Raw genomic sequence first — 21,337 nt, 5'->3', positions numbered from 1 at the left:
GTTTCAGCTGGCTTAGTATTTTTATCAGTAATTGAGCTGAAAACATAAAAGCCATGTTGATCAGATTCACAAATAACAGAAACTTAAGGGCAAAGTACCCTAATAGATGGTAGAATAAAAACCTTGAAAGGTCATAGCAGCCAGGGGAAACAGAGTGAAATGAATAGGATGAAATGTTGAGGATAATGGTAACATTTCTGAACTTGAGTTTAGAATAAAGTCAGTTATTCCCATCCAGGATTCTGGATTAAGAAGTCATCTAAAAAAGATAATTAATGTTCTTTAATTATCACTGATTAAATGTGGTTTCCAAAGAAAGCCAATATACCATAAGACTGTATCGGTTTAAAAGGAAAAAATAACCTAGTGTCTAGATTAAAGGGAAAGTCGCCCAGTCGTGTCCAGCTCTTTTACCCCATGGACTATACCATCCATGGAATTCTTCAGACCAGAATACTGGAGTGGGAGCTGTTCCCTCCTCCAGGGGATCTTCCCAAACCAGTGATTGAGCCCAGGTCTCCCATATTGCAGGTGGATTCTTTTCCAGCTGAGCCACCAGGGAAGCGTTTTTGCCATGCAAAAGGGTTTTTTTCCCTGTAGTCAATTTTTCTATTCATCTCTTCTTTAATTGCACCTGGATTTTGAATCAGTCTTTTTTTCGGTTCACTGTAAGGAGAAATACATCTGTGTTTTTTCTACTTTTCATATGGTTTTGACATGTAGATGCCCTGATTCATTTTTAGTTTAATGTTACATTAAACTAATTAAACATTTTATTGTTTATTATTGTAAGTTTTTACATTTTAAACTATAAAATTTTTAAATTCTCTCCTAAGCGCTGTCAACTTTCTGTCAGTTTCCTGGTCTTTTCCTCTTCTTTGTATTTGGCCAGTAAATGTTACTTTTATTTTAACTGATACAGTTCTCTGTTTTTCTAGGAAAATTTTGAATGACTTATCTTCTGATGCACCAGGAGTACCAAGGATTGAAGAAGAGAAATCTGAAGAGGAGACTTCAGCACCTGCCATCACCACTGTCACGGTGCCAACTCCGATTTACCAGACTAGCAGTGGACAGTATAGTGAGTAATTGATATTTCTGTTGTGGAAAGTGAGATGAAAACTAATGGCTGCATTCTCCTCAAAGTAATCATATAAAAGCAGTGTGAGCTTTGCTAAATCTTGATTGTCACTGTTATATTTCCTTTACTTATATGCAAAGTTTTGTAACAGAAGTATTTGCTTTTCTTCAGGGTTTAGTTAGGATTGCCCAGGTATGTAAGACCTTTAAGTGGCGTGCATGTTCTGGTGCATGGAAAGTCTCAGAAGATTTTCAAACCACTACATAAAAATGTATTTCGGTCCTCATATAACATATTATGTTAATAGAAAACATGAGTTTTTCAGATAATTATTCTTTGATTATGTTTAAGGCCAATTTTTGTCTCACAGAAAGCAAAGATTTCTTTTGAAAAATTATCAAAGTTCCCATTTCTCTGATGTCTCTGATACTTGGGTCTCTCTTCTTATCTTTCATCTCAATCTGTTATAAAAGTACTTTTTTGAGTTCTACCTTTGTTTGATCAAAGGCATTTGTGTGAATGGTACCTTTTTCCTCTCTTTTTTCCCCCAATATCTTTTTGCCTTCCACAGTGTCTCACACATTGATGTCTTCATTTTTATTTGTTTATTAAATACAATGCTGCCCACTATATAGTTGCCCTCCCTCTCTTTCCTTAATAACACATCAAATGTACACATTGAAACTCTTTTACTACATTGGTTTTCTAATGTCCTGAGGTAGTCTGTGTCAGAAATATGTATAAAAGTTTGACTCCCAAGTTCATAATTTTCCAGTTATACCTTGGCCTTCGTTTGCATAACTAATTTGCATTCCAGCCATATTAAAAACAAGTAGCAGAATTTTTAGCTGTACCAAAGCTGAAACTTTTAATAGTAAGTAGAAGGCAGGCATTTTTGACTAAGCTTCTTGTTCATTCTGTAAGCTTATTAGAGTTCACTTATCCTCTTCCTTCTTCATTGGCAGAAATAGGTGTATGTGTGTATTTTTTATCAAAATAATTTGAGCTATTCAAGGTATGTGTTCTAACACATTGATACATGAACTTATTTTTCTCCAACTTTAGTACACTTGAGGAATACAGCATAGTCCTATTAGTAACAGAGATTCATTTACCACAGCAGTTCTCATTTGAACTAGAAATAGAAGGCCTGCTCTCCAGACAGAGGCACATCAGAATCTCAAATAGGGAAGTGAAGTTGAGGGAGGTAAAGCTCAGAAAACAGATGTTTCATTTGGCACACCCCTTCCATCCAGCAGTTAAACAGTTGCTTGTTTTAAAGGTTAATACTTTGAGATTTTAAAGGCTTTATGCATTAATGTTTATGCCTTATTCTCTCTGTATATGCATATATGACTTTGATGGAACTGATTTAACATTATGTTCTTGATTATTATTAACAATCAATATAATTACCACTTACATATGTAACAATACTATATATTTCTTATAAAACAAGTATATGATTGGGAAAATTCAAATGGTAGAGGTTTATAGTATTAATAAAAAGTAAAGACCCTTCCTACCCCTCCCCAGTAGTAAGAGTTTGGTGGTATATATCCTTCATTCTTTTTCATTCTGTTTATGCATACACATGTAAAATGTATTTTTATACATGTGAGACCTACATTATTTATATACTGCAGACAAATATATGCATATATAGTTATGTAAGTGGTTTCTTTTAATAGCTACATTGTGTTTCACTGTATACATATAACATTTATTTAAAAATCGCATACACTGATGAATATTTAGGACTTTTATACTGTTTCAAATAATGCTACATAAACATTCTTTTAGTATATAGTGTCCCGTCCTGTCAGTGGGGTGGCATCTAATGAGTGGAACTGTTGAATCCTAGTCAGCCTGCCCAGTTACCCTTCCCAGTGACTACATCAATTTGTAGTCAGTAAATTGTTTGTTGTGTTTTTTTTATTAACACTAGTATTAGTTTTGTCCATTACGTGGTTCACAATCCCTGATAATAAGTGTTGAAAGATGTTATTCTTAGGTAGAAAAAAATGTTTCACTAAATAAAATTGTTTTTCTCATCACTTTGGCTACTCAAACTCTCAGCTAAGTTTGTTTAATTGTATTCTTTCCTTATTTTGTGATAGAATCATTATGTACATCTAAATATACATCTAAATACACATTAGTAACTTGACTTCTTTTTCTTCTTGTTTTAGTTTAGTTTTTTTGAAAGCAATCTTAAGTCCTTTTAAAATATGACATGCAGAAATAAATATTAAGAGAAAAACAATGTTTGATAGGATCAGACTTCAGTTTTCAGAGTACTTTCCTATATACATGGGCTCATTTGAGTTTTGTAAAAACTGTACTTACAGGCTAGAAACAGATATTGTTATTTTTACAGAAGAGATAACAGATTCAAATAACAGTTTAGTGATGGAACTTGGACTAAACCCAAATCTCCTGATTTCTAGTTTCCTTCTTTCTTTCCACCTTGAGTTCATTGGTATATAGTCAAGAAGAAAGCTGTGTGTGTTGAATACAGTGGAATTTGCTCATTAACTCTAATTGAGAAATTGTGGTTTGATTCTGTTAACCTTCTGATTCTTTCAAGTTATCCAGCAGTGTTAATCTCAGAATACTTTTTACATATTTCTTTTTTCCCACTTGTCTAAGATAAGTAAAATTTATGGAATTAGCTAAAGTGGATGGATTGTATATGCCAGTATCTGAATTTTCACTGGTATTATTTACTAAACTAAATCGTAGCCATTAACAGTTATTATTTCTTGATTAAACAGTAAATATAATTTTTAATACACAGATGACTCAGGATATTAGTCATGCAGAGCTAGCTGACAGTTGATCGCAAACTATCAGTAATTTCCTTCTAAGAGACACACAGTAACATGCTCAAGTCAGACATGTTGGCTGTTAAAATCCATTATGCAGTTTTATATGTAACATTGTGATTTTTTTAGTCCTTCTCTTTCTGGAATACTTGAACTCTTAACAGGGAAAAGTGTCTTACTGACTTTTTCCATGTACCAAAGGTTAATTCAGTTTTTTTTAATGAAGTGAAATGTCTTGTATGAGCCAAAATTTATTTCCTTTGGAGCAGATGAATGACACATGTGAATAATCAATGGATTCTACATGAGAAGGCTTGAATATGTAACTTAGAAATAGCAGTAAGATACTTTTTTCTAAATGATCATCTTGGGCTCCAGTTTTAAACTCTGTGAGAGGTCTGTGATAATTAAGTTCCATAGGACATTTCAGTTGTCTCATTGAGTGGATTTCTGTTATACTTTATGTACTGCTAACTGAGTAAGACAACAGAATGCACTACTGAACTGCTTTATTAATTATGCATTAAAATAATCATTTATTGGGTGCCTATTACATACCCATGTCTGCGCTAATAAGTACATGAATGTAGAGAAGAAATATAGTACACAGTTAACACCAGAATAAAGGAAGTGGGTCACAGAGTGGTGCCTCTTCTCAACCAAGTAACTTCAGATGGAATTTAGCATTTTCTCGTTCTATTTTTTTAATTGTTAACTGACATTATTATAAATTATAATGTGGTTCATAGAGTATACTTGTATTCTAGAAATTGGATATAAGTTTTCCTGAGCAGAAAGTTACTTGACTATACAGAATCTTTCTTGGTGATGTTATCTGCTGTAATAATTTCTCCTAGATATGTCTTGCAAATTATTCTTTGAATTTAGTGTGTGTATGTCTTATATGGCATTGATTAGACTTGTAACAATAAAATCTGTTGGATTTTAGTTGCCATTACCCAGGGAGGAGCAATACAGCTGGCCAACAATGGCACTGACGGGGTGCAGGGCCTGCAGACACTAACCATGACCAACGCGGCTGCCACCCAGCCGGGCACCACCATCCTGCAGTACGCGCAGACCACGGATGGGCAGCAGATCCTGGTGCCCAGCAACCAAGTCGTCGTTCAGGGTAAGAGAATTCAGAGCTCACAGGTGTGGTAAACTCTTTAAAAGGTTAGAATTGTATAGACACAGAAAAAAGTAAGTATGGTATTGCAAAGCACTGTTAAAATATAGCTTATTTTCTGCATCATAGATAATATTCTTCATAAACTCTTCTTCCGTTACTCCAACTGGACCAAAATGTCATGGCATAAAAACAACTACTTTCAGTTTTAAAAATATAACTTCTATATTTAACACCTTTAACATTTGGATGTAGGAGAAATGGGGTAGGCTAGAGGGAAAGACAATAAAATTGGGAGTTTAAAAAGCTTGTTTCTAAATCTAAGTATATAGATTTGCTTTGTGACCTTGAGCAAGAGCCAGCCTCCCCTAACCTTTTTTTTTTCCCAATGTGTCAAATGAAAAGTTGTACTAAATCACTGATAAGAATCTTTGGAGGTTCAAATTCTGTTTCTCTGCTTTTAGTCAGAAGTAGTTTATATGTTCATTTCTATGGTCATCATGTTTTATTTCAAAGGAAAGCTTTATGTTCTGAAAAATCTTTTGCCAGTGTGCAAGTCCACTGCTCTATGAGCAAGAGTAGTTAAATCCATGGTGAATTACAAAAATTCAAAAATTACAAAAATTTTTTCTTTTTTGTTTTATTTTCTTGTTGTTTTCTTCCTATTTGCTTCAGAAATATTTATGAATAGTGGATCATTTTTCTTTGAATTCATTGCATATTTTAAGAATGATTTATGCCAGATTTAAAATTTGCATATTAAAGAAATAATGAATCTGTTTCTAAAAATATTTTCATTAATAGTATGTTTTGTCTCTATTAGGTAATGACAGATATGCCCCTTCACCATGGATGATTAATTTTCTATGATTCTAAAACCAGCTAAAGAATCAATTTATTTAAAGGGCCCTAATGTACTTACAGAATATTTTGTTACTAAACAAATAATATTTGAAGAAGAGAATATTTTGCTTATTAATGGGAGTAAAACACCTTTTCACTTTACACGCAGGTACTCAAAAATTGTAAAGCAGGATGTCAGTGAATTTGAATTCTGAACGTCAGTTTGAAGATGGTAACACATTTAGTATATACATCTTTTCCACTCAAACTACACATTTTAATTGATATTAATAACAAATATGGATGATTTTTAAAGAGTTACAAATTCTCTCAGATAATGTTAGGTTTCTTATTCCTAGGAGGGCATATTTATTATTAAGTTGTTTTTAGAAAGAGACTTTTTTATTTCACAAATGATGGATCATTTAATTATAAAAATAAAACTTCAATTTATTTAGCCATTACCATTTACATTAAAACAATGTTTACAGGTAATATAATTGGTATCAAGTGATACACTTTTTCATCCTTTCAGTTTTATTACAATTAGGAATTTATAGTTGACCATAATGCTTTATTTTCTCTTACGTTTTGCTGTTTTATGAAAAGTCATGGTCGTTTTTATGTCGTGGCAAGAGTCTACTTGAAATTTTTTAATATGAATTTACCAATATCAAAGGAAGACATGAGGACTATACTCTGTCTAGGAAGATCATCCAAGCTGTGCCCTACTTACCTTTTAGATTTAAGGCTGGTAAACACGTTAAGAACAGAACAGAACTACGTTCCAATGAAAGATAAATGTAAGATCCAGCAGACATAAGTCATGAAGATCCTTTTTCATCCAAGTGCCTATACTAATAAATACACTAAATTGGAAATTACTTCTGAGTAGTGAATGACCCAAAGAGTGCTGCCGATTCTCAACATTTTAGTCAGAATCATCTGTTGCTTTTTTTCCTTTTAATTCAAAATGTATGTTCAGATTGATGATTAACCCATAGTTGTACCAAGTCACAGTACTTCAGTGTCTCACAGCATGCTCACTCTTTCTCTCTTCAGCTGCCTCTGGAGATGTACAGACATACCAGATTCGCACAGCGCCCACGAGCACCATTGCCCCTGGAGTCGTCATGGCGTCTTCCCCAGCACTTCCTACACAGCCTGCTGAAGAAGCGGCACGGAAGAGAGAGGTTCGCCTCATGAAGAACAGGTACATTTACTTAGATTGTTGTAGGTCAAGTATAACTTCAGATTCTGCCAGATGTATGTCAATAGGATCTTTGCATTGGGATTTTTTTCTCTGGTAAAATTGATGGATCCTGCTAAAACTTCTCTATTTAATAAGCTGCACTTAATGAGATGGCTAATGGTCAGTCTTTGATGATGAGTAGTTTTCTTTCATGCAGTTTCTCCATGAGAGAGATAAGGCACAACTTTGCTATATTTTCACTATTGCTTCAGCCAGCTGACTCAGTTATTTAAAAATTGTTTCTTGTCACGAGTAGTATCATTAAGAAAATCAACAGTTGTGTGTGTGTGTATAAATGGTAAGCTTTATTTACATTAAATGTATTTGTAATAAGATAAATGTATGACGACCAGTCCAAGTTTTAACGCATATTAAACACCTAAATAAAGATTTTTCAAAAAAGATTAATTCTGAAAATATCTTATTATTGACAAAAATCTTAAAATCGAGCTAGTCTTCAACAGTGAACATGCTAGAGGTCAGAAATTTATTAAACATGGGAAAGTTATTTTCATAAAGTAAATTCATAGCTATAAATAGCTTTGTCATTAAAAAACAAAAGCAGGTAAAAAAATTTATTTACTTGTATTTACTGTAGTATTTTTATGTATTTAGCTTAGGATTTAAATATTTACCTTAAGATATGGAAGTTACCTAAGACAAACCAAAGAAAAAGAAAATAAAGATATTAAAAGTTTGAAACATTGAAAATATTCCTCTGCCTTTCACCCCAAGATTCTTCACATGCTGTGATGAAGTGAAGGAAACATGAAAGTTGAATTTAGAGGGTCTAGATTCAAATCTTGGATCTACTCCTTTTGCTGTGACTTTAGAACATAACCTCCTAAACCTGAGTTTTCTGGTGTTTTTACAAAGGATCTGTTGTAAAATAGGATCCCACTACCCACCCAGAGGGTTGTTCTGTGGGTCAAATAAGAGAATTCCTTTGAAAGCACTTTGTAACTGCAGTCCTTTATTGAAACATCTGTTTTTCTGCAATTTCATTTTTCAACTCAGATCAGCCTCTTTCATTCCTAAAATATTCTTAGCTATTACTGAATGTTAGTAAATTACATCTAGACTATGAGAAATGGCACAGCTTTTTCCCAGGTTATTAGGAAAAGAGTTGGAAACAAGCTGGGTAGCTTATTTGTTCTCCATCAATCTGTGATTTTCTGTAAGTATTTAAGTTAGAATAATAAGCAGAAACATAAAAGCTGTGTCCATATTTAAATGTATTTAAAAATATAAACTCTGTTTAAACTTTTTGAGTTGTAAATGTTTGTAAGGAAATGTTTGACCCTTTTTAAAATTAGAAGCAAGTCTGCTTAGAAGTCTCAAGTAAAGGCTAGGTTAAAAATTTTAAGATAACAGTACTTACTAAAGAAACCAGTTCTCAACAGACACAGTGGTCAGGTAAAAAATAAATCTCTTGATTATGAAAACATCAGAAGGACTTCAGATTGTGTCTCTGTAGTCTGGCTCTGTAGAACAGAAACACTTAAGAACTAGGTAAGGAGGCAGCACTATGGCTTCTTGTCTGCTCTGGTGTACAGAGAGCGAGCTGCCCATTTATAAAAGCAAATTAATTTGACTGGCATACCAAATTTTCCTTTTTCTCTATTCATTTGATTTATGATTTCACACACACACACACCCCCAGGCTAGGGACAGGGCACACAGAGCTAGAGCCCCTAACAGCCTCTGCTCGCCTGAGATACTCAGGGAAGCTACCTAACTTACTGTGAGCTCGTTAATAAAATACTTTGGCTTGGATTTAATTTCACTCTAAGGAAACTTCCCATTGACTGCTATAGCTCCCTTTTCCCTTTATTTCCAGATTCCTGCTGCTTCTACTTTTTCAACTTTCATCCACTAGAATTTGCCTTCTGTGCCCACCATACCACTCTAATGTCTACAAAAACGTAGATACCCTTCCATTTGGCACATCTAGTATTCTCTTTTCATTTCATTTTACCTTTATGGGAGTATTTGACACTTCTAACTGCTCATTTCTCTAAACTCTTCTTTGGCTTATTCACCTGGTTTTCTGCCTACTTTTCAAATTTTCCCTTGAAACTTTTCATGCCTACCTGTATTTCAGGCATCACCTTAATGTTGATACAGCTTAATTACATACTGGTTTTGACCTCTTCCCTGAGATATTATTTATTTAGGTACCAGTATATGTTAGACACAGTACTTTGTTTCTTTATATATTTCATTAGTTCTGCCCACAGTAAGAAAGAAGCTTATCTCCACTTTACAGTAAGCAGGTAAATATTTTGCCAGAGGTCACACCTTTTTTAAGAAATGGGTAGAACCGGGATATGAGCCTGGATCTGGCACCAAAGCATGTGCACATGCTCCTTCTCAGGTTCCAGCATGCAGTTGTCATCGCCTGCTCTGCCACTCAAACTGGAACACGTGGTGGCAGCGTGCTGGAGGTGTGTAGGGCCACGCAGCAAACATGGGAGCTTTCCTTGAATATTTATTTTGCTCAAAAATTTGACAGAAACAAACATTTTAAAGGTAAAACTAAAGATTCAAAACTAAAGGTAAAACTAAATTCATACCAACAGTAGTTGCTTTGGATTGTGCCCCCATCCTTAGTTTTCTCTGGTATTATGGTTACTTAGGTGGAAAAGTTAGAGAATCAGTCTTCTCCTGAACATACTCACTAGGAATAGATGCCCCTTATGCACCTCACACAAAGGCTGTCCTCTAAACTTGGATAAGGAAAAGTTGTGATTCCTCAAATTGTGTAACATTCAAATTGCCATATACTCAAAGATAAAGTGGTAAATGTTCTAAAAGTATAGATGGTTACATTAACTGTGTTGCTACAGTAACAAAAAATCAGTGTCTAAGAAACAAAAATCTCTTCCTCACTTACTTACATTTTGGCAGCTGCAAGTCATATGCTATGGCTTTCCTTCACATGCTCCCAGCCGAAGGAGGAGCATCTCTTTGAGGCCTGTCCTTGTAGCAAAGGAAAAGGGGCAGAGCTTTTTGAAGCATCTGCTTGATTGTGGACATCACGTCCACTCGAGTACCACTGGCGAGGAAGCAGGTGAGGACAAGCCCAGCATCAGTGAGGTGGGGATGTATGCTCTTCCCACAGGGAGGGGGGAGTGAAAAAGTATGGAAGCAATGCAACCCATCTTGTAATTTTAGAATGCAGGAAGAATTGAACAGGTTTCCTAAAAGTAGAAGTCATAAAGAAAAAGGTTAAGTAGGTATGACAACACCTATGATTAGCCAAGGAAAAGATAAAATAGCAAAGCAAACAAACTAGAAACCTTTTAACATATAAAGTCAGGAGATTGATAAGTTAAGGGTATGTAATAGGTAGATTTAAAGACAATGAATTAGAAATAGGGTTAAAAAAAAATTAGAAATTCAAACCAAGTATAGTGTATGCTATGTCACTGAAGGTACATCCATTCAGCTTCCGTGGTAGCTCATCTGGTAAAGAGTCTGCCTGCAAAGCAGGAGGCCCTGGTTCAATTTCTGGGTCAGGAAAATCCCCTGGAGAAGGGATAGACTACCCACTCCTGTATTCTTGGGCTTTCCCAGGTGGCTCAGACTGTAAAGAATCCATCCACAGTGCCGGAGTCCTGGGTTCAGTCACTGGGTTTGGAAGATCCCCTGGAGAAGGGAACAGCTACTCACTCCAGTATTCTTGCCTGGAGAATTCCATGGACAGAGCAGCCTGGCAGGCTGCAGACCATGGGGTTGCAAAGAGTCAGACACGACTGAGTGACTTTCACTTTTTCATTCAACTATATAAAACCAACCATTAATAATGAAGATTTGTTTTTACTGAGATGGGAAGATGCTCATAGTGGAAAAGAGCAGGTTACCAATATATATATATGTGTGTGTGTGTGTGTATATATATATATATAATCCATTTTTATTACAAAAGATAAACATGCTCATTATAAGCATATTAGAAAACATAAGCTAAAATATTTACTCACCACTAATGTGCCACCCAAAATGTTAACATTCTGGAGTATAATTTTTTCCCCTAGTATATATGTGCAATGGTAAATAACATATTTTTAGTATAGTTTTTAACTTTTTATTTTGAAATAATTTTAGCTTATGGGAACAGTTAAAAACATTTTAGTACAGAGTTCTAGATATTCTATCAACCTTCTCAGCCTTCTTACAATTTTAGCGTATTCTATAACCAGTCTGTGTTTCTTAAAACTAAAGAAATTAACATTCTGTTATATATTATGGATAGTAATTAACATAGTATTTTTGGACTTCCCTGGTGGCTAAGACTATAAAGTGTCTGCCTACAATGCGGGAGACCAGGATTCAATCCTTGGGTCGGGAAGACCTCCTGGAGAAGGAAATGGCAACCCACTCCAGTACTCTTGCCCGGAAAATCCCATGGACAGAGGAGCCTGGCGAGCTACAGTCCATGGGGTCGCAAAGAGTCAGACATGACTGAGTGACTTCACTTTCTTTCTTTTTTATCATGGTATAATACCGCTAACTGAACTATCCATTTTATTTGGATTTCCTCAGTTACTCCACTTTTCTCTGCCAAAATCCAGTCCGGGTTACTACATTGCATTTACTCACTGTGGCTCCTCATCTCCTCCAGTCTGTGACAGTTTTTTTCTTTGTCTTTTGTGGCCTTGCCACTTTTGAAGAGTAATAATTAAGTTTCTTTCAGAATATCCCTCACTTTGGACCCGTGTGATGTTTTCTTATGATCAGGTGAAGGTAATGAATTTGGGGGAAGAATCCCACAGAGGTGTAGTCTGCCCCTTCTTGTCACTTGTCAGGAAGCACTTACTAGCATGATTCATTCCTGACGGTGTTCACTTTGATCACGTGGTTAAAGCGCTGTCCAGCTGCTCCACTCCATCTGTTTTTCTCTTCACACCCTATTCCTTACAAGGAAGTTACTACATTCAGCCCACACTGAAATGGAGGATTACTAAATGCCACCTCCTGGAACCAAGAGTATCAAAGAATTTGTGGTTTTAGGTGAAAACTAACACAGTAATTGGTGTAATTTCACAAAGATACTTGGAGACTGCAAATATCTTATTTCTCTTTCAGCTATTCCCCACTAATTTTAGTATTCACAGGGGGGTCTTTCCTGCGGTGACTATTACTATGATATTCTAATGAGGATTTTGTTTCCCCATCCCTTCTGCAATTATTAACTGGAATTCTTTAAGGAAAATCTGTCCCTTCCCCATGTATTTATTATTTATATCAGTATGAATTTACAGATAGTTACCTTATTCTTTGGGCTGAAATTCAGTATTACTTAATTACGATATTGTTAAGATTATTCCAGCTTTGGCCATTAGGAGTTCTTATAAGTTGGTCCCTGTGTCCTTTAGATGGCATCTTAATTTTCTTGAAGCACATCTTTATTTTCTGACACTACATTATCCAGGTTCAACTTCTCATGTTACGGTTTTCTCTGCCTTAGCTTTGAAATCAGCCGTTTCTTCAGTGAGCCCTAGTTTCTTTCATTGAAAAATGGTTTACTTTGACCACTTGGTTAAAGTGCTGTCCAACTGACCCTCCATTACAGTTATTTTTCTCTTTTTATAAATTTTTCAAAGTGCTCTTTGCTATTGAGGTTTCACAGGCCCTCTTAAAGGACAGAGCTAATAAATACATGTGTGTGTGTGTATACACACGAGCTCATGTATGCACACATCTATAGTTGTATGTATTATTATATATTATAGTAATTACTAAAATAAGTATGTTTTACTCACCCCACTGACTAATCTGTAACCACAGGGCTTATTTTAGCCTTCCCTTCCCCCTTTGCTTATTTGTAATTTCGTTCTCTGACAGAAACTTGGCTTCCCAATAAAGATGGTTTATTTATGTATTTCTTAAATGCTAGTATCATATAAAATAGTTTTATAATTGCTAACTTATACCCCTGTCAGAAACAAATTTACAATACAACATTTATGTACAATTCTTTTTTTTTTTTTGCTTATAACCTTAAAGTACTAGTGAAGGTACTGTTTTCAGAGTTACTTAGCTGTGCTTCTTTTTTCTCCACTCCTTTCAGTGAGGTGGGTGGTGGTGGTGGTTTAATTGCTAAATTCTGTCCGACTCTTTGCGACCCGACGGACTGTATGTAGCCCACCAGGATCCTTTGTCCATGGTATTTCCCAGGCAAGAATACTGGAGTGGGTTGCCATTTCCTCTTCCAGAGGATCTTCCCGACTTAGGGATCAAACCTGCATCTCTTGCTTCACAGGTTCTTTACCCCTGAGCCACCTGGGAGGCCCTCAGTGAGGTTATGTCATACATTTACAGTAAAGTTAGATTTGTCAACATGTTCATTCAATTCTGGGATTACCTGATGTCTTGTTTTCTGTTTTTAAATTGTCATTACTTTACTGTTTGTGCTGTATGGTTCTATGGCGTCTGACAGACATGTCTGCCACCACAGTGCCATACAGTACATTTATACCATTCTAAAAAGAATTCCTGGTGATAACTCTTGGTGGTCAGCCTCTACCCCTTTCCCCAGCTCCTGGAAACCACTGAACTGTTTTCCATCTTCTGTGTTTTCCACAATCTCCTATAAATGTAACCTTTTGGATCTGATTTCTCTCACTTAGCACAACACATTCAAGATTCATTGTTAGTGGTGTATGAATCAGGCAGTTCGTTTTATCCTTGGTATTCTATGGATGTGGTTTATCCATTCACCTTAAAGTTTATGTTCATTTCTAGTTTTAAAGGATTATGAATAAAGTTACAATGAACAGTTAGATACAGGTTTTTATATGAACTTTCAGTTCACTTGAGGAAATATCTAGGAGTGGCCTGGATGGATGGAATGGTAAGTATATATTTAATTTTATAAGAAACTGCCAAACTATTCTTCAGAGTGGCTATACCATTTGCCTTTCTACCAGCAATGTATGAAAGCTCCAAGTGCTCTGTATCAAGTGTTATAACTATATTTTACATTTAGGTCTCTGATCCCTTTTGAATTAATTTTTATAAGGTGTGAAGTGTGTTCATGTTCATCTTTATGTATCAACTGTTTATTCTAGCACCGTTTGTTAAAAAAGATTATTCTTTCTTTGTGGAATTGCCCTTGTACTTTTGTCAAAATGTAATTGACCATATTTGTATAGGCTTGTTTCTGGGGTGTCTGGCTTACTCCATTGCTTTGTGTATCTGCCCTTTTGCCCATCCAGTCCATTGGGAGAATCTTTTCATTCTCTTCTGTTCTTAAAAATACTCAGATAGAAATTTTTGAGACACCTTAAGAGGCACTCCCCAAGCTGAAGAGTTCTTTAAGTTTTTTATTTAAAGCTCATTTGAATTTTGTATTCTACTCCAAAATACAGTAATTTTTATTTTCATGTGAGAACACTTGCTACCCTTCTGCCCCATCAATTAAAATTCGTGCTTCAGAACAGTTCTTTTTTTTTTTTAATCAGTTTTCTATGGTATGTTGAAAAGTTTACATTAGGCAATTTCCAAGTCATTCTCTTTATTTTTTTCAAGTGCCTAATCTATAATATGTTAAAACGTTTATTGCTTTGAAACAGATCTCTTTTTTTAATGTATTCTATCTAACACAAAATAAAGAATGCAGAAATGTTGCATAATTTTTCCTGTCTTTTGCTTATAGGGAAGCAGCACGAGAGTGTCGTAGAAAGAAGAAAGAATATGTGAAATGTCTAGAAAACAGAGTGGCAGTGCTTGAAAATCAAAACAAGACACTGATTGAGGAGCTAAAAGCACTTAAGGACCTTTACTGCCACAAATCAGATTAATTTGGGATTTAAATTTTCACCTATTATGGTGGGAAAAGGACTGGCTTGGCCACAACCAGAAAGACAAAATAAACATTTTATTTTCTAAACATTTCTTTTTTTCTATGCGCAAAACTGCCTGAAAGCAACTACAGAATTTCATTCATTTGTGCTTTTGCATTAAACTGTGAATGCTCCAACACCTGCCTCCACTTCTCCCCTCAAGAAATTTTCAGCACCAGGAATCATGAAGAGACTTCTGCTTTTTATCCCCTGCCCTCTTCAAGAAGTAATAATTTGTTTACTTGTAAATTGATGGGGGAAATGAGGAAAAGAAAATCTTTTTTTAAATGATTTCAAGGTTTGTGCTGAGCTCCTTGATTGCCTTAGGGACAGAATTACCCCAGCTTCTTGAGTTGACGTAATGTTTGGGCCGCATGCTTAAAGTAAGTAAGGTGCAATGAAGAAGTGTTGATTGCCAAATTGACATGTTTTCCCATTTCCATTGTGAATCATGTAAAATTGTGAAAGAGATAATATGCGCTGAGAAAAGAATTTTAGGATGGTGTTGAAGAAATTAAGAATGAATTCAGAGTCTTTCTATGTACATTCTCTTCAATACTGAACACTTGTCCTTGGTTCTTAAAAATACTCTGTATTAACCATAGCTCTTCGATAGGGCAGTTGTTGCTTCTTAATTCAGTTCTGTGTGTGTTCAGCATTTATGAATACATTAAAAGAAGTAACCAACTGAATGAAAAAGCATGGTATTTGATTTTAAATTAAATCAAAGTAAGTAAAATTACAAAGCTTCAGTGTAGTACTAAATTTTTAGTACAAAGATGCTCATTAGTAAACCAGTTCCTTGAGTTATATAACAAGGTTTTTAAATAGATGTTTTTGTCATCACCTTCAAACATATTTATATTGTCACACATTTACTTAAAAGGGTTTTTCTAATTAAACTGCTCCCCTTTGCACTTATACCACCAACAGGAAAGCCTTCAAGATGTTGAAGTAAAGTGATATATTTGTTTATAAAATGTTACGTGTTGTAGAAAAATACTGATTTTAAATTGTTTCCATATTAACATACTTTAACAGTTGAGTGAATTTTTTAATGAAAGAAGTTACAAAGATATAGTTTAAAAGTACAATATTAGATATACACAAGGAAAATAATTTTTTCAGACTTATTTGAATGATTGCTATACTACAATATTTGACTTGTCATTCTTGCAAGACCTTGTTTGTTGTTTTCTTCCAAAAGGGATAGGGATGCTTAGCTTTCCAGTATATTGTATATCCTTTGTTATTCTGTAAAGGACCTACCTGTCTTAACTCCTGACTAGAACCGTCTGTATTTGTATGTATCACACATTGTTTCCAATATGACTTAATTATTAATACTCATTTTATTCACTAAGTCGATAAATTTAAAAGCTACCCTTTTAAAAAAAAATAAGACGGAATAGATTTGAAAAATTTGAAATCGACATGTTAGATTATAATTTCTCATTTGAGAAGGTGTTTTTTTTTTTAAGAGAGTCTAAGATTTAATGTTTTATATTTAGTTATGGGTTTTTAAAAGTTTGTTAATGTGTTAACAAAATATGCAGATGTGGATATTAATTATTGAGTCCATTTTGAAAAGTAAGACTTTTAATTAATATTTGTAAATGGTATTTTTTGTTTGTAACAAAGCATTGTCTTTTTTTAAGGATGCACAGAGTTTATGAAGCAGCATCATTCTAAGAATTGAGTGATGTAGTCTTTATCTTTGGACAGTTCACCAGATTCTCAAGAAGGCTTTCAAACGACTGTAAATTTTGTTGTTTATCCTGCTGAGCTAACGGTGAAAGTTATAGCATCAAAATTATTTGTATGCCAACTTAGATATACCATTTTCGAAAACTGGTTTGATAGAAACCAAGCAAAATCAAAAATCTGTTCACAAACCAGAATTCTTAAATGAGTCAGAATGTCAAAACTGAACATTTTAAGTCATAAGCTTTAGAAATGAACACTGCTTAATATTTAGCAAATGTTTTCAGAAATAAGGCTTTCTGTTTAATTAGAAAGTTGGTGGTCTCTTAGTCCCTGATAAATCAAGGCAATCACATCCATATTAGCTGGTTGGATTTATAAATTACTTTTGAGGATGACTGCTCTGGTTTGAAGTCAGTTAATGATGAGGTAAGAAGTATATATTCTGTTGCTAAATCTGTTTAGACCTTGGAGAGACTTGAAGATTTTCGTTTATACAGATAGAAATTAAGCATCTTTTGTGAAGACTTTTTTTTTTTTTTAAGAGAATTGGGAAAATGTGTTTGTTTTTAAGCATGCAACTTTGAGAATCTTTGTTAACAACATAATTTTTAAAAATCTTACAGCCAAGAATATATGTGGCCACATTATAAATGTTTTTTCTCTTCATATTGGCCAAAAGGGAATAAAAATGTCATCATAGGAATCTGTACATATGCTACTGATTTGCCTAGAAAATAGCAAGTTTGGTATTGCTCACTTTGCAAATATAGGGCCATGTGGCACTTTTATCTATAGGACAGATTAACTCTAATAAAAATGAAGTGGGAGGGGTTTATTTTTGATATATTGCTCTTCTGAGTTTTTAGGCTTTGATAGTGTTTAACGGAAAAGTGGTTTAGAAAGGGCTAGATCCAATGTGTTCACATTATTAAAAAGAATTGATACCAGATGTAATTTTTAAGTTCATTCTTTTTCAAATTCAAGTACCATATTGGCAACCATAATATTGTCATAGGTGCTCTATTCATTTAGATATTCTTGGGGGGATGGCATTTGTATAATATATGTGTACATATATATATACATACAGTATATATCTGAGGCTCTGAGAGCTCTTAAGTCAGGAATGCTGAGTATTATAGTATATTGAGGTCAGATGAAATTTTACATTTTTGCGTGATCTATTGCATCCCTTTTGGTAATTTCTTGGACTGCATTACTCCAGCACTCATGACGGATTTTTTTATCTGCTGATTTTCTTTTTTTTTTTTTAATTGTTAATTTTCTTTGACTTGATACTTTTAAACATGTTACTAGTCACTTGAACCACCACCACAACCACCACCACCCCCAAAAGTGTTTGGTTTTTATGCTTTGTCTCTGGCAGCTATAACAGTGGTAAGAACATTTTGAAGATAGCTTCTAAAAGGTACCACTGATTTTTTCAGAAATCATCCTGGGGGAAAATTTTTGGTGTTTTCATTTGAGCAGGGATTTTTGTCAGAAAATATACTTAGATGGTAAGTCAAGCAGCAGTGCTAGTACCCGAAAGCACAACACCAGTCAGGCAGGCTGTCCGATCAGAAGTCATCTGGCTGAAGTTCATCTCTGTCTCTCAGGCCTAATCCCTGATCCTTTTGACCATTTAGGGTGACATGTGGAATCATACAAAGGCTTAGGAAGATACAAGTTTGTTTAAACCAGGATGCTTTTACTTACTTTAAGTGACTTCAATCAAGATTTCTTATTTTCATTTCCAATATTTTTAATTCTGTGATCAGCTATAGTTAGCTGTCAGCATAAATTGGTCTCTTTATTTTGAAGATCAGAAGGTTGGCTGCTTCATTTTTCAGGATTAAATAAGACTGACATCTTGAAGTTAAAATTTTGAATTAAAGTAGGTTCCAAAGACACTTGTTACACACCATTTCATTTTTTTTCAAGAGGCTTTGTTGCCTTTGTAACCCTGAAAACTGTTGGTATATTGTTTCCCATTGACTTAATACAAAAGTTGTATATTTATTTGGATTATATTTACATTATATTCTTTGTAAATGTTTGGTGTAACTTGCACTTTTAAAATGACCCTGTTTGGGGTATTAGCAAACTTGAGAAATTCCCTCATCAATTAATTGTCATCTGACTTTTTACGTCTTTCTCCTCTCTTCAAATCATGTGTCTTTTTTATGGAAGCTTTTCATTGATTAAAATATTTTATTTAACACCTAAAGGCTAGCCTTATAAATAGCTGTAAAAAGAGAAAAATAAGGAAATTAGACTAGTTCAATTAATTTAAAAATGGGTTCAAACCCTAATTCTCTTTCATCATGAATAAAGATAGAAGGAAATACAACTCAAGTGAATAAATATTTATTTCCAATTTTAAATGAGATTCTGTCCTTACCCCAACATTAATACTATGTATAGGATCCTAAGATATCCTTGAATTTGTGCAGAACAGTGAAAGACTTCAAGGTAATTAATTATTGTTGTCATGGAGAACACATGTAATAATTTGATTAATTTTTTCACTTTAAATTGTTTTCGTTAACATAAAAAGTAACTGTCTAAATTTGACTGGTTTCAGATGAGAGGAAAAGTGATGTGTGCTTATAGTAAGCCTGTAGGTGAAGAATTGTGGGATAAATTTGTTCGCTCAGTTGTACAAAGCACAACTAGGACTTTTTGTTGGATGGCCTACATACATCTTGAATACTTCTAATGTTGATGTGTTGACTTTTTTTAAGTTGACTGCACAGTCACTGTATGTACTAGGAACTGGTTTCCTTGACTGTCTAGAATCAACGGCTGAGAGAGGCGCTAATCCCTGAGGGGTCGAACATATCATGGAGCTGAGTCAGTATGGAAGAATTTCAAATCAATCAAACAGGGTGCTGCAGTTCCATCTGTCTCATCTGCTGATGATAAGTTCTTATTGATGAGTGAATGTAGCTTAAGCCTTTGTATGTGTCCTCAGGGGGCAGACAAACTTTAAGAGGGACCAGATAACGTTTGAATGGAGGGATTATATTTCAGGTGTTTTAGCTTGAAATTTATTTTTTAAAAAAATAAAAATAGAAAAAAAAAAAAAAAGAACAAAGCCTGTGAAGCAATTTGATACTATAAACAGGCTGAGTTGTTTAGCACAGAGAGAAAATATTGACCTGTCTGCATTCTGGTACTGTGCATACAGGTCCTAGTTGGGTAAAACATGACACATTTTGAGTTATTCTCACCAGCAAGTAAAAGGAAAATGAATATTCTTCAGTAAATGTCTTTTGAAAGGGTCAAACCATAGGAAATGCAAATTTTACCTGCTTTATACAGGCATTATTTAATACTTGCCTACAGAAGTATGGCATTTCTAAGCTGGTGTCTGAGGAGCATCTCAGATATGAGAGTAAATCTAACATAGTTCAAAAATTGGTAGGGAAGGAAGAAAATCCCTGCAGATGATGACCTTAGTCAGCTGGCCAAGTGAAACGATCTGTCATTGTGTTTGGGAGGTTTTATTTTCTTAGGTTTTTAAAATTGAATTGGTATATGCTTTATAGACATTGTATTTTTATCCAGGTGCCACTCCAATTTGTGTATGTAATAAAATTATTTATATTAAAATTGGGGAATAATTCATTGAGTATAGATTAGGATGGCAGAGAAGAGTGCTAGTTCGCAGTTTTCCATGTAAAGTCCCCAACTGGTTTGTCATGTCAGTTGTCATCCCCACCCAAAAAAGGAATTATTTCTAACCTAGCTGTATCACTTGAAACTTCAGAAACAAAATAATCAGGGAAGTTTCTAGGGAGAAAAGTGTTGGGTTTTTGGTTTTGTTGTTTTGTTTTTCCTTGAGGACTGGGGTCAAGAATACCTCCCCCAAAAACTGTCAGCACAAAACAGGGTATTGACTTTTAACTCTGATGTTCCTATTGGAGTTGAATACTAAATAAGTAAATATAGTGAGGAAAATGCATTTCTAATAAAACTCCCTACATTCTAGAAGCATCCCTGTTTTAATTTTTTTTTTTTTACCTAAATCTTTTTGTGCTTTGTGTAAAGAGAAAAAAATGTACTGTTATAATGCATTTTATTAACACTATGTACATATTAGCCGCTTTGTGTTCAGAATGGTAGCAATTGCTTTGTATATTAAAGTAATCCTTGTGAATTTGTGAAATATTGTCATAAAGTGCTTTTTCTTACTGTAATCTTTGTGGTATCAACTGTCATAATGCCCTTTTTACACAAACATTTATGTGCTGTCACATAAACATGCTTTTAAAAACTCCTTAAGTCTCTTTTTTGGGATGGGATCATCTACATTGTGGTTTTTCCTAGGTGTGTGAAGCAATATTTTGTGGACTTGGTTTATTTTGTTAAATGGCAAAAGTTAATGCTAGAATATATCACAAGCTTATGTTGCACAGCAGCAGAAAACTAACTCAAACTTAACATATCTTTACTTAATTTTACTGTATTCCTGGTTTTTAGCACAAGATTTTTTTTCAGTAAGATTAATCAACAGTGCCTTTTTGAGGATTTAGACATGTTACTGCCCTGGTGAGACAACTAATGGGAGACATGTGGCCAGCTGTATTTATTGTCACAAAATGCATGTTTGCATTGGAAGGATAAGAATAGATGACTTCT

General features: G+C 34.4%; 1 protein-coding gene across 8 annotated transcripts in view; it reads left to right on the top strand.

Moving 5' to 3' along the window:
- Window positions 1-20,975, top strand: part of CREB1 (cAMP responsive element binding protein 1) — a 54,880-nt gene extending 33,905 nt beyond the window's left edge. For all 8 annotated transcript variants that reach the window (XM_043446031.1, XM_043446032.1, XM_043446029.1 and 5 more), the window contains 4 exons: window positions 939-1,081; window positions 4,859-5,041; window positions 6,944-7,094; window positions 14,797-20,975. In XM_043446031.1, coding sequence (XP_043301966.1) covers window positions 939-1,081; window positions 4,859-5,041; window positions 6,944-7,094; window positions 14,797-14,941 — 622 coding nt within the window. In that variant the 3' untranslated portion in view covers window positions 14,942-20,975. The remainder of the gene's footprint in view (window positions 1-938; window positions 1,082-4,858; window positions 5,042-6,943; window positions 7,095-14,796) is intronic.
- The last annotated feature ends 362 nt before the right edge of the window (window positions 20,976-21,337 follow it).

Source organism: Cervus canadensis, chromosome 24 (genome assembly GCF_019320065.1).
Source record: "Cervus canadensis isolate Bull #8, Minnesota chromosome 24, ASM1932006v1, whole genome shotgun sequence".
In the NCBI taxonomy this organism is placed as follows: domain Eukaryota; kingdom Metazoa; phylum Chordata; class Mammalia; order Artiodactyla; family Cervidae; genus Cervus; species Cervus canadensis.
The sequence above is the reverse complement of the archived record's forward strand: the minus strand, read 5'-3'. Positions and strand labels throughout refer to the sequence as shown.